The following is a 16,999-nucleotide window of genomic DNA, read 5'->3' as shown; positions in this document are numbered from 1 at the left end:
CCCCCTCAGTGCCCATCACCCATTGACCCCCGCCCCCCGCCCTCCTCCCCTTCCACCACCCCTAGTTCGTTTCCCAGAGTTAGGAGTCTCTATGTTCTGTCTCCCTTTCTGATATTTTCCACACATTTCAAAAGAGGACTTCTAATAATAAGGTATTCACCTTTACCATGATATAGTTGTAAAAGAAATTCTATTCACATGTATACTTCCTTTAAGTCACATTTTTAGATGAAAGTTGCTTCAATTAGTGTGGATGTGAGTGGCCTATTTCTTATCCTCTCATCTGGTAACAAAATGAAAGCTTATTGAAATTACCTTCTATTTAATTAATATTGTTACTCAGGACATTCTTAACAATGGGTAAAGGTTAAAAGCAGGAGATTGTGGTTTTGTGTGCTCATTTCTATACTCAAGGATTTTCATAAGTAAAAGTTTCAAAACTGGTAATATTTACATTTCATTTGTTGCCTCAGCAGGGCGAAATAAGTGATACTTGCCAATGGTATTTACTATAAAGTGTTTCTGTGTTTTTACTCTAGAAATCATTTTTCTCAGTTTGCTTATTTATTTCCAGGTATGTTGTACAATGCAGAAAGCACTTAATAGTTTCACTATATCTGTGTATTCATCCACATACAATATATGAAATATCTGACAATGTGGACATTCAAGAAGTACTTTCACAAGCATTTGGATGCTTGAAGGCTCTTATTTGGGCCTTTTCACTGAATGAGTTTTTTTATGTGCCTGTGTAGAAACCAGAGGCAAAGTGAAGGAGAGAAAAACAGGAGGATGGGCTCACAGAAAAGGACAGCCAGAAAGTGAAAGACCTAGGAAAACAAGCTCAGCTAGAGACAGAGGCTGACAGACTGAAATGCAAATATAGTCAGAAGGAAGAAAGAAGGAGATTGACATCAGAGGATACAGGATACATGCATGCCATTTATTTGAGTATTGGATATTGTACAGTGTTGTTTTCTTTCTCATATGTTCCACTTCCCCAGTGAATTCTTAAGAGGCTTAGTGTGGTCAATAATTGTTTCTTTTCTGTTTTACATATTTCTTTTGGTGTTGAGTATACATATAATTGAGTTAAATTTATAGAAAACAGATAGGGGGATCCCTGGGTGGCTCAGCAGTATAGCACCTGCCTTTGGCCCACTGTGTAATTCTGGAGCCCTGGGATCAAGTCCCACATCGGGCTCCCTGCGTGGAGCCTGCTTCTCCCTCTGCCTGTGTCTCTGTTTCTCTCTCTGTGTGTCTCTCATGAATAAATAAATAAAATCTTAAAAAAAAAAAAAAAAAGAGAAGGAAGAAAGAAAGAAAACAGAGGTAGGAATTTTCCAGATTTTAACACTTAGGAAGCTCTTGTGAAGTTAAATTTATAAAATTAACTCTTAACAAAGTACATATTCTATTTCGTTTTGAGACTGAATGTACATGTTCCCAAGTAAGAGTTCAAAGACAAAGAGACTGGAATCATCACTTTCCTCTAATTCATAATACCTAGTCAAACCTTAGTAACAGTTAACCCCAGAGAGAGGGTATTCTAAGTCCCATATACTCAAGTTCAAAATAATAAAAAGTGACTATTAATTGCTATCTCTATTTCGTTTTGAGACTGAATGTACATGTTCCCAAGTAAGAGTTCAAAGACAAAGAGACTGGAATCATCACTTTCCTCTAATTCATAATACCTAGTCAAACCTTAGTAACAGTTAACCCCAGAGAGAGGGTATTCTAAGTCCCATATACTCAAGTTCAAAATAATAAAAAGTGACTATTAATTGCTATCTGTTAATTATGGGCACAGTTGTCTAGCCTTTGTTTGCGCTATCTAGAAAAGTTCTCTAAATTGAGAGTTCATGAATCTGACTTCTAAACTTGAGTGGATTATCTACCTTGAGGATTAAATACGTTTATCTTTTTAATGGTCATTGGAGTTGTCATCACTCATAGTCAAAAGGAGTGAACTAAGTCTGTATTTAGAGAATATAATGTGATTACATTCACTGCTATCCATGTATTAATTATACACAATTAATGCCTGTAAAGAAACTTGTGTTTCTTAATACATTCTAAAGCCAGGTACAGGGACACCTGGGTGGCTCAGCGGTTGAGCATCTGCCTTTGGCTCAGGGCGTGATCCTAGGATCCAGGATCCAGTCCCACATCGGGCTCCCTGTGGGAGCCTGCTTCTCCCTCTGCCTATGTTTCTGCCTTTCTCTGTGTGTCTCTCATGAATAAATAAATAAATCTTTAAAAAAAAAATAAAGCCAGGTACAGTAGATTTTATCTATTTTGGAATGTCTTCATATCTGCTGCCTTTTCATAATGATAATTAAAAGTTAGCTGTTTTTCCGTGACTAATTTCTTACATTATTTTATAAACTGAAATTGCCCATCAAATTTAAATGTAAGTCCTGTGATAAAACCAGTGGCTAGGGATCCCTGAGTGGCACAGCGGTTTAGCGCCTGCCTTTGGCCCAGGGCGCGATCCTGGAGACCCGGGATCGAATCCCACATCGGGCTCCCGGTGCATGGAGCCTGCTTCTCCCTCTGCCTGTGTCTCTGCCTCTCTCTCTCTCTTTGTGTGACTATCATAAATAAATAAAAATTTTAAAAAATTAAAAAAAAAACCAGTGGCTTTACTATAATCAATTAATTTCTGTATCTCAAAAAAATATTTTTACAGGTGATGGCATATCAGAGATTAAAGGGTATAGTATGTATTTGTTTCCTGTTTTCTTCCTCCCTAATTTTCTGTTGGCTAGAGCAGCTGTTTGAGGATTTGCTAATAAATTGAGAGCTAAGATTGAAATATTCTAATGGTAAAAGGGGAGTACTAGGTATTTTTTTGTTGACTGAATATCTTATTCTCAAAGTTTTAGATTTTAGATATTGTCAATAAATTAGACATATATAATTGAAAGATATTTTGTTGTACAAATTCTATTATAGTAATATCCATAAAAGGCATTAAGTACCATTGTGTATAGCCTAATTTAGAAGCAAAAATTATAATATCAAAAACTGTCTATATGACCTGGGCCTTCATGTCTTTGTAATTCATTCATGCATTTAAATCTAAAAACAGCTCCAAGTGTCTGTTTTGTGTCACAGAATTGAGATTTGCTTTGTAATATCTGGTTCTTTATTATAATACTGTTTAAATGGTTCACAGTGGTATGGTTATCCATAATCTTTGAATTGTTCCATTACCTAGAATGTAAAAGCATATTGGTTAGTAGTTGTTTTCTAGTCAAAATAGAAATAGATTGAACTTTAGTTAGTGGATTAAGCCAAATAGCTTGCCCTGAGTCAGAAATAGAAGAGGAGGGAACATGTCATTTTTGTAAAGAACCCAGGCAGCAGTTCTAAAAGTGCTTAATAACTGGAAGCAGATTTTAAATGGGCCATCCCGGAGTTTATACACAATTCTTCCTATGTTGAGATATGTTATCTTGGTGTCATTGTGCTGCTTTCAGTATCAGCAGGTAAGTGATAGTGGGAGCTCAAGAGGTCTGCTACATGTTTCTGCAAGAAGTATATAGACTCAGGAGAATAGCTGTACTGCCTCTTTTCCACATCTGAGTGATTAGAAAACACAGGAAATATCTTTTAACATGACAAATAGCAAACTATGTACATCTCATACCTGACATACAGACATCTTGTAAGTATACATTTAAGAGTTTGATATTTCTTTGTCCCAACATAGGTTGTTTTTAAATAAACATGCTTTTAATTTTTTAATCTGCTCTGTAGATGTGTGATTGATTACTTGAGCCCATGACAACAATTAAGTTCAAGTTAATAAGCATAATGGAGCAATGACTTGTAGAGTATAAATAAATAATTTCTCTTCGTCAAATATTAGTCATTTGAGGGATTGTTTTTTCTTTAGATTTCTCTGGTGCTTTTCTTTCTACCATCAAAAAGTCAATTTAGTACTGGCTTTTTAATTTTCTTTAAACCCTTTTATTTTCTAAAACATACTGACTGGGGCAGCCCCGGGGGCGCAGCGGTTTGGCACTGCCTGCAGCCTGGGGTGTGATCCTGGAGACCTGGGATCGAGTTCCACGTCAGGCTCCCTGCATGGAGCCTGCTTGTGTCTCTGCCTCTCTCTGTGTGTGTCTATGAATAAATAAATAAAATCTTTAAAAAAAAAAAAAACAAACTGACTGTTCCATCAGTATGTTGAATTAAATGGAGGGCATCCTAATAAGGGAGAGATGCTAAGAGAAATAGCTTAGTCCCTCTTCTCTCAAATATTGGTGTTATAGAACTACTATTTAACTTGTCATAATGAGCCACACTTACTGTGGAGAGTCAGGTTAAATATTTCAAAACTATACAAGTATGTTTGATTAACCTGTAGTTTCTAAAAGTATTAACTTTCGGTCTTCAGGTTCTTCCTGTGGATCTTGAAAGAACTTTCTCCTACATAAACCAAATTCCTGTGTAAAAGGGCTATATTTGTAGCTATATTTTCACATAGAAAATGAATGATTCCTGTGTTTTCTATTATACAAATATGAATATCTAATATATAAAGATTCAGTCAGCAAAAGATTTACTCAGCTCTACATTTCCAGTATACTGACATAAGATTATAGAAATGCTGTTGTGGACTTTCTGTTATTAATGAGGACCTATGTCTTTGTCTTTACTTTTATAATCTTAATATATTGTGACAATTGTGTACTTGTCTTGAATTTTATTGCAAGAAGTTTATGTACTTTTTTAAAATGTTGTAATCTTGCTAATAATTTCTTACTGGTTTTACAGCTGGCATCCCTCGTTCAGTATTAAAAGATTGGCGTAAAGTCAAGAAGCTGAAGCAAACTGGGGAATCCTTTTTACAGGATGACTCCTGCTGTGAGATAGGGCCTAATTTGCAAAAGTGCCGGGAGTGTAGACTTATTCGGAGTAAAAAAGGAGAAGAACCAGCTCATTCACCAGTGTTCTGTAGATTTTACTACTTTAGACGGTAAGTGAAAATATGTAATTGGGGGAAAATCTGTTTACTGGATATTGGAAATTATACTCTCATTCTGAGGGTCCTTCGTAGAGGTGGGTATGAGTCCTTTGAACTTCCCTGTTTCTGAAACATAAAGAATATTAAACTTTTGTGGTAAATTTCATAATCATATTGTTACTTGCATTCAAATGGCCTTTCTCTTCTGAGAGAATTCATCCTTATTCAGAAAATGTTATTTTTCTTCTAGAAAATAATAGGAAACAGTAGTTTGTTTGATTTAAGGAATTTTTTAAAGTTTATATACTTTGACCAAAGTAGTGTTGTATTTATATCTGTGTGTTAGCTAGCAATACAAGTAGTCTATAAATCAGAGTAAAGAATCTAGGCATTAAACTAAAGTCATTGCTTTACATTGAACTACTCATATTTTTGTTAAATATGGAGCTATAAAAATAATTAAGTTATGAAAAAAAGAATGTCAGTACCATGTCATATTTTACAGGTTTTGTAGTAAGTATAAAAACAACTTGTAGTTGTTATTATCCTACATACTACTCTTAATAATAATATTACTAGATAATTCTTCAATACCAAAAGCATATATGGACTTATAAGAGTTCAACAAAACGAATAGCTGGGTGATCCAGCCAGTAGAGACCAACAGTTAATGTCTCAGATTGTAGAATCAGTTATTCCTGAGTTTTAGCTCATTCTCTTGGTTCCTGTATGACTTTGTTAACTATAGTAGGGTTACAGCTAAGCCTGTCTCCTATGCATAATGCTGATAATAGTGGTACATATAGCAAAGATTTCGTGATTAAATGACATAGAGTATACAAAGTCCTTCGTTTAATACCAAGCACATATGAATGGTGTATAAATGTTAACTTGTTATTTTCCTAATCATCACCCTCATCTTCTTAAGTTAGGAGACCCTTTGCTCTGGCAAATATACCTCTGCTGGTGGCCCAATAGAAACCCCAAGAAATGCATTGGTAGGAACAAGAACAGGTTCTATTTCATATTTTTACTTCATGGTCTTTCTAGCCAACAATCTCCAAAGGACAGACAAATTTAAAGAATAGTTGTAAAAGGTCATACACCTGGAATTGCAGAAAAGCTGGAAAAAAAAAAAAAACATCAAAATGAAAGTTGGTTGCAGTGTCCGTCAGTTAAGTGTCAGACTCTTGATTTCAGCTCAGTAATGATCTTGGATGGTGAGATGGAGTCCCATGTCAGTCCTTGCTGGGTGTGGAGTCTGCTTAAGATTCTATCTCTCCCTCTGCTCCCCCCCTCTTGAAGAAAAAGGAAGGAAATATATATTCAGGTAGAGATAATAACACAAAGCTGAAATAAGATGTTGGATTATAACAAAGGGAGAAATCTGGTTAAAAAAAGAAGAAGGAAAGGTTTAGATAATAAAAATATGAGATGAGGTAGTAGAAGGAACATTCTTGGTGTTGTCCATTTGAAAAATAGAGAATGAATTATAATGAACTGCCAATATTCCCTGATTGAGAGTAAAAAGAGTAAGTACTATAATAACTGAAGAATAACCACTAACCAGGGGAAGAGTGGCAGTTTTCCTTTCTATTTACCTTAAACTTTTCTGAATTTAGTAGTTACATGAATTGGATGTTGGAAGCTGAGAGGAACTAAGCATACATAATGGGGTTCCTAATAAACTTTTTGGGAGTTTCATCCTTGTTCCTCTAAGTCATAAATAAAGTGTTGTTTTGTTTTGTTTTAAGATTTTATTTATTCATTAGAGACACAGGGAGAGAGAGAGGCAGAGACACAGGCAGAGGGAGAAGCAGGGCTCCGTGCAGGAAGCCCAACGTGGGACTTGATCCCAGGGCTCCTGGATCAGGCCCTGGGCTAAAGGCGGCGCTAAACTGCTGAGCCACCACCGGGGCTGCCCTAAAGTGTCGTTTAAATTAATGAAACTGTACTTGGCATTTTTTTAATCCAGTAAATATCTTAAAGTGATTTAAGGAATTTTCTTTTCCATTTATTGATTGATTGATTGAGGGAAAGGAGTTCGGAGGAAGAGGCAGAGAAGGAGAGAGAATCTTAAGCAGACTCCACTCCCAGCATAGAGCCCAACGTGGGGCTTGAGCTCATGACCCTGAGATCGTCACCTGAGCTGAAATCAAGAGTCAGATGTCCAACTGACTGAGCCATCCACACACCTCCATTTAGGGCATTCTCAAGGTTCCTGATTTAAGTTATATATAAAATAACAACATTACTCTAGGCAGCATTTGGCCCACATTTTAATTCTTGTCCTTGTCAGACACTTGGATATAGTTTTCATTTGATTGAATTAACAATGTAGTTAAAAGTGATAGAAATCTTATTTCTTGAAATAACCTAAAAGTGGTACTGCTTATCATTGCCATTTGTGTAACACTATGGAAGTCATTTAAGTTTGTTAAATTTAATTAATAATTAAAATGTGTGTGTATGAAAGACCTACCCTATTTTCTTATTTTTTAACATAAATATAGTTTGTATGTTTATAATATAAAAATTATAACTTTATAAAACTGGACTTCTGGCTAGGTATCTAATCCTCTTATGTTTTAAAATTTCAGATTGTCATTTAGTAAAAATGGAGTGGTCAGAATAGATGGTTTCTCTTCTCCTGACCAATATGATGATGAAGCCATGAGCTTATGGACACATGAAAATTATGAAGATGATGAACTAGATGTAGAAACTTCAAAATACATCTTGGATATCATAGGTGATAAATTCTGTCAGTTAGTAACATCTGAAAAAACAGCTTTGTCCTGGGTGAAAAAGGATGGTAAGGAAGTTAAATACTTAGAACATACAACTGTACAAATTTCATTTTAAGAATTTCTCTTTCAAAAAAGAAAAGAATTTCTCTTTCAAGGATATTTAATGGGCTAAGTTCCTAATTTTACCTAGTTTCATTGAGATTTTATTTTGATGGTACTGTTTTAAATGCGATTACATGTACTTAAGGTAACATATTTTCCAACTGAGGTTATAATGAATGTGGATTAACAATTCATGAAATCACAATAGCATTATGCTGTTTCTGCAATCATGACATATAGTTAGCATGAAAAGGATATTTCAGATATGAAATGGAGAAATAACAGCATTTGCCAGAGAAAGATACCGTCTATGCCAATTTAAGTTTTTAATGTACTGTGGTTCATCACAACCTTCAGTTAGATTTATATTTGAATCCCAGCTTTACTCCTTTTAACTGTATGGCTATAAAATGGGAATAACTGTCTCACAGCTTTGTTTAGAAAGTAAATTATATCTACATATGTAAAGCATCTAACATGAATTCTCTAAATGTTAGCTTCTTATCCTCCCTTTCTCTTAAATCAATGATTTGTCTCTCAAGGGATGTTTAACAATGACTGGAGACATTTTTGGTTGCATAATTGTTGCATAAGTTGATTGCATAAGTTGGAGGTGTTTGATAGAGTACTAGCATCTAATGGGTGGAGGTCACAGATGCCACTAAGCATTCTATTCTACATTGCAGAGAATAGTCCCTCACAACAGAGAATTATTCAATCAAAAATCTTCAAAGTACTAAAGTTGAAAAAATTCATTAGATGTAAAACTTCTGAAAAGAATTACTAATTCAAGAAATCTGTTGATCTTTAGTTAATATATCCTTTAAAGTCTTGATTTGCCTTTAAATTTTTGTTCTTGTATATTTCAGCAAAAAATGTGTGGAAAAGAACATGTTTGCCTTTAAATTTTTATTTTTCTCTATTTCAGCCAAAATTGCCTGGAAGAGAGCAGTGAGAGGAGTCCGGGAAATGTGTGATGCATGTGAAGCAACATTGTTTAACATTCATTGGGTCTGCCAAAAATGTGGATTTGTGGTCTGCTTAGATTGTTACAAGGCAAAGGAAAGAAAGAGTTCTAGAGGTTGGTTTATAACTGTGTAAATTGAAATTTTTATAACGTCCCTTTTCTATAGGATCAGTCATCTGGAAAATTATGTGTGTGTGAGGTTTTCTTTCTCTACTTTCCTTTATTTTGAATATATTACATTAAAGAAGTTTTATGAAGTTTATTAATGGCCAGATTTTCTAGAATAAAAATTCCATCTACATCTTTTTATCCTCTAGTAAGATCCACCCTCTCATTTCAAGCAGGTAGTTGTGTTAAGATTTATTTATTTTAGAGAGAGAGTGAGTGAGGTGGGTGTAGGGACGGCGGGAGAGAGAGAATCCTGAAGCAGACTCCCTACTGAGCACGGAGTATGACATGGGGCTCAATCCCATGACCCTGAAATCATGATCTGAGCCGAAATCAAGAGTCAGAGACACTTAACTAAGCCACCCAGGGTCACCCTCAAGCAGGTATTTTTTTTTTATTGTAGCCCAATTTAGGATAGGTTTTGCTTCTTTCAGATTCCAGTATGTAGGAACCTGAAGTCCATTCTAGAACCTATGAATTACATGGTCATGCACGTGAGCCACAATTGAATACTTACTTGTATGAACTGGTTTTTCTAAATAATTGGTCCATAAAGTTTTTTTTCTTCAAATTTTAATTTAAATTCTAGTTAGTTAACATACAGTTAATGGTCTAGCCAAATATTGGTTTCAGGAGTAGAATTCAGTGGTTCATTACTTAGTACAACCAGTGCTCATCACAAGTGCCTTCTTGTTACTCACCGCCCATTGCCCTCTATGAACCCTCGGTTTGTTCTCTGTCCTTAAAACCATAAAGTTCAAATCAAAGTGTTCAAGAATATGCTTCCCCCAGTGTCATTTATCTCTTGGTTCTTAGAGAATAATGAAGAAGTCCTTATTACATATGAAATTAGTCTCTGAAGCTATTATTTTCTAATTTCTAGGTAAAGTGGCACAAAAATAGGTGATCTGTGAAATAATATAAAATTTAAAAAGGAAGTAACTAAGTTCACCTTTTCTCATCCCAAAAGTATTTTTAGAGAATGTTTACACAAGGCAAATTTGGAAATAGATACCTAATACTAGTAACATGAGATTTTTGAGTAATTTGTTTGGGATACAGTTTTCATGAAATGAGAGGATTCAAGTTGTGGAAGTACTAGAAGTAAAATCATATTTAGTGATAGAAACGGTTTAATGTCTAAAAATGATGAATGCTATTTTCATATCCAGGTATCTTTTTCAGAATAGTATATCAGATAGATAAACCATGAGTTAGCCATCAGTATCTTTTCCACTGATAAATTTACAAAAACTTTTTCTTAGATACCCAGCACTTAACCAAAAAGACCTCTGGAGCTGGGGACACATTTCCAAACATCACAGCTGGGTGTTTTCTGTGATAATGCAAAAATGTGAATGCATTCTAGGAGCACCTGGGTGGTGCAGTCAGTTAAGCGTCAGACTCTTGGTTTTGGCTCAGGTCATAACCTCATAGGTAGTGAGATAGAGCTTCCTGTTGGGCTTGGTGCTCCACAGACTGGAACTTTCTCTCTCTCAGCTCCTCCTGTGTATTTGGGCACATGCTCACTCACTGTGTGTGTCTCTCTCTCTCTCTCTGTAAAATAAATCTTTTTTTTTAAAAAAAAGGAATGCATGTTAGGCATTTACTATCTTCAAAATTATAAAAATATATTTGGATATTTTCCACTAATACAATTAGCTACACTGTTAAAAAACATCACATACATTTTCTATTATTCCTGGCTCCATGTTAGTTTTGTTTTCCCTTTACCTAATTAAAAAATTAATGTTTTGTATTTTCCTATATTGTATGCATAATTATAAGTATGTAGTATTTTTTTAATAAGATAGGGTATGTATAATCCTAAATAGTTGTCTTCTGTGGACGCCTGGGTGGCTTAGCAGTTGAGTGCCTGCCTTTGGCGCAGGGCATGATCCTGGACTCCCAGGATCAAGTCCCACATCGGGCTCCCTGCATGGAGCCTACCTCTCTCTCTGTCATGAATAAATAAATAAAAATCCTAAGTAAGTAAGTAAATAAATAAATATGTTGCTATTGATATTCATAGTACTATTAATTTTGAAAGTATTGTCACTGTATCTTTTTTTAATATAACCTATATGCTTTATATTCTGTTATCTATTTAGCTATGTCATTGTTAAATATTGTAATAAACTCATTGAATAGGATATAGTTTTATATATCTAAAATATAAGCAATTAGAAAACATTTACAGATTACTGTGTAGGCTCTGGAGGGGAAAGTTGGAATTTTTTTCTTTTAAAAGATTTTAAAGATTCCTTTGAGAGAGAGAGGGCATGTGTGCATACACAAGGGGGAGGGACAGAGGGAGCAGAAGAAGCAGACTCCCCGCTGAGCAGGGAGCCCATTGTGGGGCTCTGTCTGGGATCATGACCTTACCAAAAGGTAACTGCTTGACCAACTGAGCCACCCAGGTGCCCCTCGTTGGAAAGCTTTTATAGAAAACCAATTTTGGGCATTTTATTTATTTATTTATTTTTAGATATTTTATTTATTTTTGAGAGACACAGAGAGGCAGAGACATAGGCAGAGGAAGAAGCAGGCTCCCTCCAGGGAGCCTGATGCAGAACTCAATCCCATGACCCCAAGATCATGACCTCAACCACCGATCCACCCAGGCACCCCAGTTTTAGACATTTTAGACTAGATTTGAATTTTTAGTCTGAAACTTTTAATGAAACGGTTGTAGTTTTTTTTGTGTGCTGAATATAATGAGCTTTCTAATATTTATTGAAACTGTTATAACCACACCAATATGTAGCTGTGTCATTAAATTTATAGAAAAAAATTTCCTTGAGGTCAAGGTAATTGAATATTTTTCCTGTGTATGATATGCCTTAATATGTTTACAACTCCAGGTATGGAGCCTTTTTTGAAGGCAGTAATAACAGTTAAATATTTTATATAAAATAGCAGTTTTTTGACATCTTATGGCATTTCCTCTACATGTCTTTGAAGTATAAGAGGAAAATAGTAGTAACCTCAAATTTGTGTCAGTCTAATGTACTAAGATCAGACAACAGCCCTGTTGGACACAGAAAATAGTGAAGAGATAAAAGGAAATTAGCGACAGAGAAGCTAAAATCAAGTAAGGAAGATAGAGGTAACAAATATATTAGTGACAGTAATGGTAATGTTAGAAGAGGCTAAATAACATAAATCAATTTTGTATCTTATTTTTATAAAATTCTCAGTGATAGAACTGTCTTATTGTTTTAAAAACTGAACATTTGAAGCCTACCATTGATATTTTATATAGTTGTTAGCTCTTTATATACAAACCTCCAATTTTACAATTATAAAATCATGACCTATAAAAGTGTACATTGTAATCATACAGATAAAGAACTGTATGCTTGGATGAAGTGTGTGAAAGGACAACCGCATGATCACAAACATTTAATGCCTACTCAAATTATACCCGGTTCTGGTAAGTATAAATGTATTTACTTAGTAGTGTAACAGCTCTTTTTTGCTTTACATTATTTAGGAGTATGTAGGAATATAATACAATGGAAAGGTAAGGTTTATCTAATCCTGAGTTGTTTTTGTTCAATTCTTAGAATTCTCTATGGAATAAAGCTAGCAAGGCAAGCCCAGCCCCAATGATGAAGAAAGCGGGAGGAACCATTTTAGAGGGGGAAAACTAGAGTGTAATCAAAAAGTTTTTTAATTTTTTTTTTTTTTAAGATTTTATTTATTTATTTGTAAGTGAGCACAAGTGGCAGGGAAGGGCAGAGGGAGAGAACAAAGCAGACTCCCCGCTGATCAGGGAACCTGATGCAGGTCTCAATACTAGGACTCAGATCATGACCTGAGCTGAAGGCAGACGCTTAACTGACTGAGCCACCCAGGTGCCCCATGAGAAAGCTTATTAGATTTATGATCAAAAATCATTCTCCCCTTTTTGAGGATACTGAATTTTAAATAAAAGAAGAGAGAAAAGAATTAGAGAACATGAATTTGGCTGAATGATCAAACCTGAAATAGATGGAAGTGATGGAAAAAATGGGAGGAAAAGTGAAGAAAGGACACAAGAAAAATAGGAAAAATGTTTTATGATCTTAACAACTGGGGCAATCCTTTTATTAACCACTCTTATATTCTATAGTTTTGACAGATCTTCTAGATGTGATGCATACCCTTAGAGAAAAATATGGTATTAAATCCCATTGTCAGTGCACTAACAAACAAAATATACAAGTTGGAAATTTTCCTGCAGTGAATGGTGTATCTCAAGTGAGTACAACTAATTATTGAAATGAAATGCATGGTTAATTAATTAGCTTTGATATTTGAGCTACAACTTAGGACTTGTGTTTTGTAAATTATGTTTTCTATGTTACTCTGAATAGTTGAAAAGGTAGTATTTAAAAAGTTTAATTCTTCTACCCTTACAGGTTTTACAGAATGTTCTTAATCACAGTAATAAAATTTCTCTGTGCATGCCTGAGTCTCAGCAGCAAAATAACCCTCAGAATTCTGAGAGTAATGGCAATAGCAGCCCTGGGAGTGACATAAGCACAGACAGCAAGTTAACTCCTCCAGAATCCCAGTCACCACTGCACTGGTTAGCAGATCTTGCAGAGCAAAAGTCCAGAGAGGAAAAAAAAGGTACATATAATAAAGTATATAATAGAAAACTATAATATAACCAACAATGCACATTAATGTATAATATTCACTTAGAACAATTTACATTTGACATTTGCTTGCATTATGCATGGCTTAGATTCAGCAAAACATTTGTTTTCTGTTGTTAGGAACTCACCTTCCTATGATTGTATCAAAATTAGTTACAGAATCATTTGTGGATGAGCATATCATTAAAACCACCAGGGCAGTAGTTTTGTAACTTAAACTATACTTTCTCCCTGTCTTAGCTATAGCATTTTTCATTTGTGACAGGTGCAAACTCAGCTACATGTCTAAGATATTGAGGAAGGCCTTTTCATATTCAAACTGTTTGACTCCATTTTGAAGGATCTAACCCATCCTCTGGTGTGTGTTCAGGTGAATAAATCACTAGTGCTACACTTTTTACCTCTCACTATCAAATGTTAGGGTCCCACTTTTTTCAGTACTTGAGCAGCATGCTTAATTTTATTTGAATTTTGTAAATGTTGTATTTCAGAAAACAAAGAATTTGCCCTTGAAAAGCAAATTAAAGAAGAGAGAGAACAAGACAATCCTGATTCTCCAAATAGCAGAACATCACCTCCTGCATCCCAGAATAATGAACAGGGTTCAACTTTACGAGATTTGCTGACCACAACTGCTGGCAAGCTACGTGTGGGTTCTACAGATGCTGGCATTGCCTTTGCCCCAGTGTATTCAATGGGAACCCCAGTGAGTAAGATGCCAGATTTTTGGTTTTCAAATGGACCTTAAATTTGGATGATTTGGGGATTTGGCTGTGAACTACACAATAAATAGATGCAAATGAAATAAAATTCACTTATTACTAAGCATGCTCCCAGTTGCATTATAAATCTCTTAGCTTAAAAGCTGGAGATTTTGGTTTTTTTCTAGGTTAAAAAGGTTGGGGGAGGGGCTTTTTATAGCAGAAGAGCCCTAAGATATTCCTTCAGAATTTGAAAACCCTGTATCTAGTAGGGGAAATAAACCACATGGATGTTATTAATATGTTTTGTTTTGTTTTGTTTTTTACTTAAAACACTTGGTAATCAGTTTTTATCTTAATTATGCACCATAAGAAAATAAAAAGCAATAATTGCATAGATAGGCACAAATTTTTACTGATCTTTAAACATATATGGGAGATTCTAACCATCTAACTTTACTCTGCCCCAGTCCTAAAGGAATATAAAAGGCCACACTTAGTTTCTTGCAGACCTGATCATTTCTCACATGGAATACCACCAAACTTCTGGTTTCTATCTTTTAGGAACAACATAGGGACTCTAGATCCATATCCACTGACATGATTACATTTTCTTGAAGGTAGTTAAAATGTTTGCGTTGGTTGTTTGCTATATTAGTAGTAAACCAAAGTGAAAGTTTAAAGATGTATACATTTCCTCTCAAAATACAACTTTTTCCCTTATAGAGTGGCAAAAGTGGAAGGACTATGCCAAATATTCTTGATGACATAATTGCTTCAGTTGTTGAAAACAAAATTCCACCAAATAAAGCCTCTAAGATAAATGTAAAACCAGAGCTTAAAGAAGAGCCTAATGAGAGCAGAAAATCATCCATGGAGGAAAACAATAAATTGTACAGTGACATACCACATTCTTGGATCTGTGAGCAGCATATTCTGTGGCTTAAGGATTATAAAAATATTAATAATTGGAAGCTTTTCAAAGAGTGTTGGAAACATGGACAAGTGAGTATTTTAAGTATTTAAGCTGGTTGGATAAGTTCACGCATTTGGAAGTAAGATATCAAAAACAAAAACTAGAATTACTGTTTCTGAATTCTTATTTTTTGGTCAGACATGAATAGGGAAGCATTGATTGTTTGACATTATATTGTTTAGCTGTCATGTCAGTCAACAAACTTTTAATAAAGCTGTGTATTAACAAAATTTGGTACTTCCTTTTTTTTTATTTGTAGTTTAGTCCACTTAACAGATCCATATCTACTAATAAATGTTAATACTAGAAGCATTTGCCTTGCCTTTAATGTTCATTCAGAGAACATGTATTTATACGTCAGTTCATCAGATCCTGAATGACATTATTGAATTCTGTTAAAATGAAAATGATTTTCTCTTTGACCAAAGTTTTGATAGAATGATAGGCATTTCACATGGCAGTTTGTCGCATTAATGCAGAAATTGTGAACAAAATTAAGAATTTGCATGGCTTAGCATTATGTTTTTTTCTTGGTTTCTGGAAAACATCATTTGCAATTTTATTTTTATTCATTGATAGTTTTTGAGCACGTAATAAAATCTACTCTTTATACTAGCTATTAATATAAAAATGAAAAAAATATAAAAATGAGTAAGTTATATAAAAATCAGTAAGATAGTAAACTATTTTATATTTTAGTACCATGATTCATAATCTTGTTAGATTGGTTCACTAATCCTTTTCACAATGTGAAGAAATCTTGCTCCCTTTCTCCCCAGAAAAAAATCATACCCTTTTGTTGCACATACACAATATCTAGCCTTTTTTTGTTTTCTGGTTGGCTTTCCTTGAAGCACTGATGCCACTGGTGGGTCATAATTTAGACCACTTGATTAGGTGTGTGCTTGAACAGTCACATAAATATATATATATATATATTTTAAAGGTTTTATTTATTTATTCATGACAGAGAGAGGCAGAGACAGAGGCAGAAGGAGATGCAGGCTCCATGCAGGGAGCCCGATGCGGGACTAGATCCCAGGTTTCCAGGGTCACACCCCGGGCTGAAGGCGGCACTAAACCGCTGGGCCACCGGTGCTGCCCACATAAATATTTTATTTATTTATTTATTTATTTATTTATTTATTTATTTATTTTAATAAAATGTATTTATTCATGAGAGACACAGAGAGAGAGAGAGGCAGAGACACAGGCAGAGGGAGAAACAGGCTCCATGCAGGGAGCCTGACATGGGACTCGATCCCAGGTCTCCAGGATCATGCCCTAGGCTGAAGGCAGCGCTAAACCGCTGAGCCACCAGGGCTGCCCCACATAAATATTTTAATAAGTACATTAAATATCCTAAGAACTTTGTTAACGTGCTATAAAAACCCACAAGAGAGAATGACCAGGCTTGAGTACTAATTCAGAAAGGCTAGTCTGAATTGATGCCTCAAGGATTAAGTAAAATTTTTCTAGATGTGAACAAGAGGTTGGAAATAAACAAAACCATCATGTGCTTGGGATACTGCTAAGTAGTTTTGTTTGCCTGGAACATAGATAAAAGAATTCTATAGGATAATAACGAGGAAATGGTAGTTACGGTTATGCTTATGAAGGGCCTTTTGGTATTTTACACTAAGGAGTTTGAATTTTATCCTGTAGATGATAGTTTAAATTGAGGAGTCAAAGTAATAGGATTGGC

At 34.9% G+C, this 16,999-nt stretch overlaps 1 protein-coding gene across 7 annotated transcripts in view; it reads left to right on the top strand.

Moving 5' to 3' along the window:
• Positions 1 to 16,999, top strand: part of JMJD1C (jumonji domain containing 1C) — a 330,895-nt gene that overhangs the window by 289,049 nt on the left and 24,847 nt on the right. For 6 of the 7 annotated variants that reach the window (XM_025434455.3, XM_025434457.3, XM_025434456.3 and 3 more), the window contains 8 exons: positions 4,792 to 4,993; positions 7,582 to 7,796; positions 8,762 to 8,914; positions 12,315 to 12,404; positions 13,086 to 13,213; positions 13,375 to 13,588; positions 14,109 to 14,323; positions 15,045 to 15,323. In XM_025434455.3, the coding sequence (XP_025290240.3) occupies positions 4,792 to 4,993; positions 7,582 to 7,796; positions 8,762 to 8,914; positions 12,315 to 12,404; positions 13,086 to 13,213; positions 13,375 to 13,588; positions 14,109 to 14,323; positions 15,045 to 15,323 (1,496 nt within the window). Of the gene's footprint in view, positions 1 to 4,791; positions 4,994 to 7,581; positions 7,797 to 8,761; positions 8,915 to 12,314; positions 12,405 to 13,085; positions 13,214 to 13,374; positions 13,589 to 13,882; positions 13,988 to 14,108; positions 14,324 to 15,044; positions 15,324 to 16,999 lie in introns of those variants that run through there. The other variant, XR_007410126.1, reaches the window with a different exon arrangement.

The sequence above is a fragment of the Canis lupus genome, chromosome 4, assembly GCF_003254725.2.
Source record: "Canis lupus dingo isolate Sandy chromosome 4, ASM325472v2, whole genome shotgun sequence".
In the NCBI taxonomy this organism is placed as follows: Eukaryota; Metazoa; Chordata; class Mammalia; order Carnivora; family Canidae; genus Canis; species Canis lupus.
The sequence above is the reverse complement of the archived record's forward strand: the minus strand, read 5'-3'. Positions and strand labels throughout refer to the sequence as shown.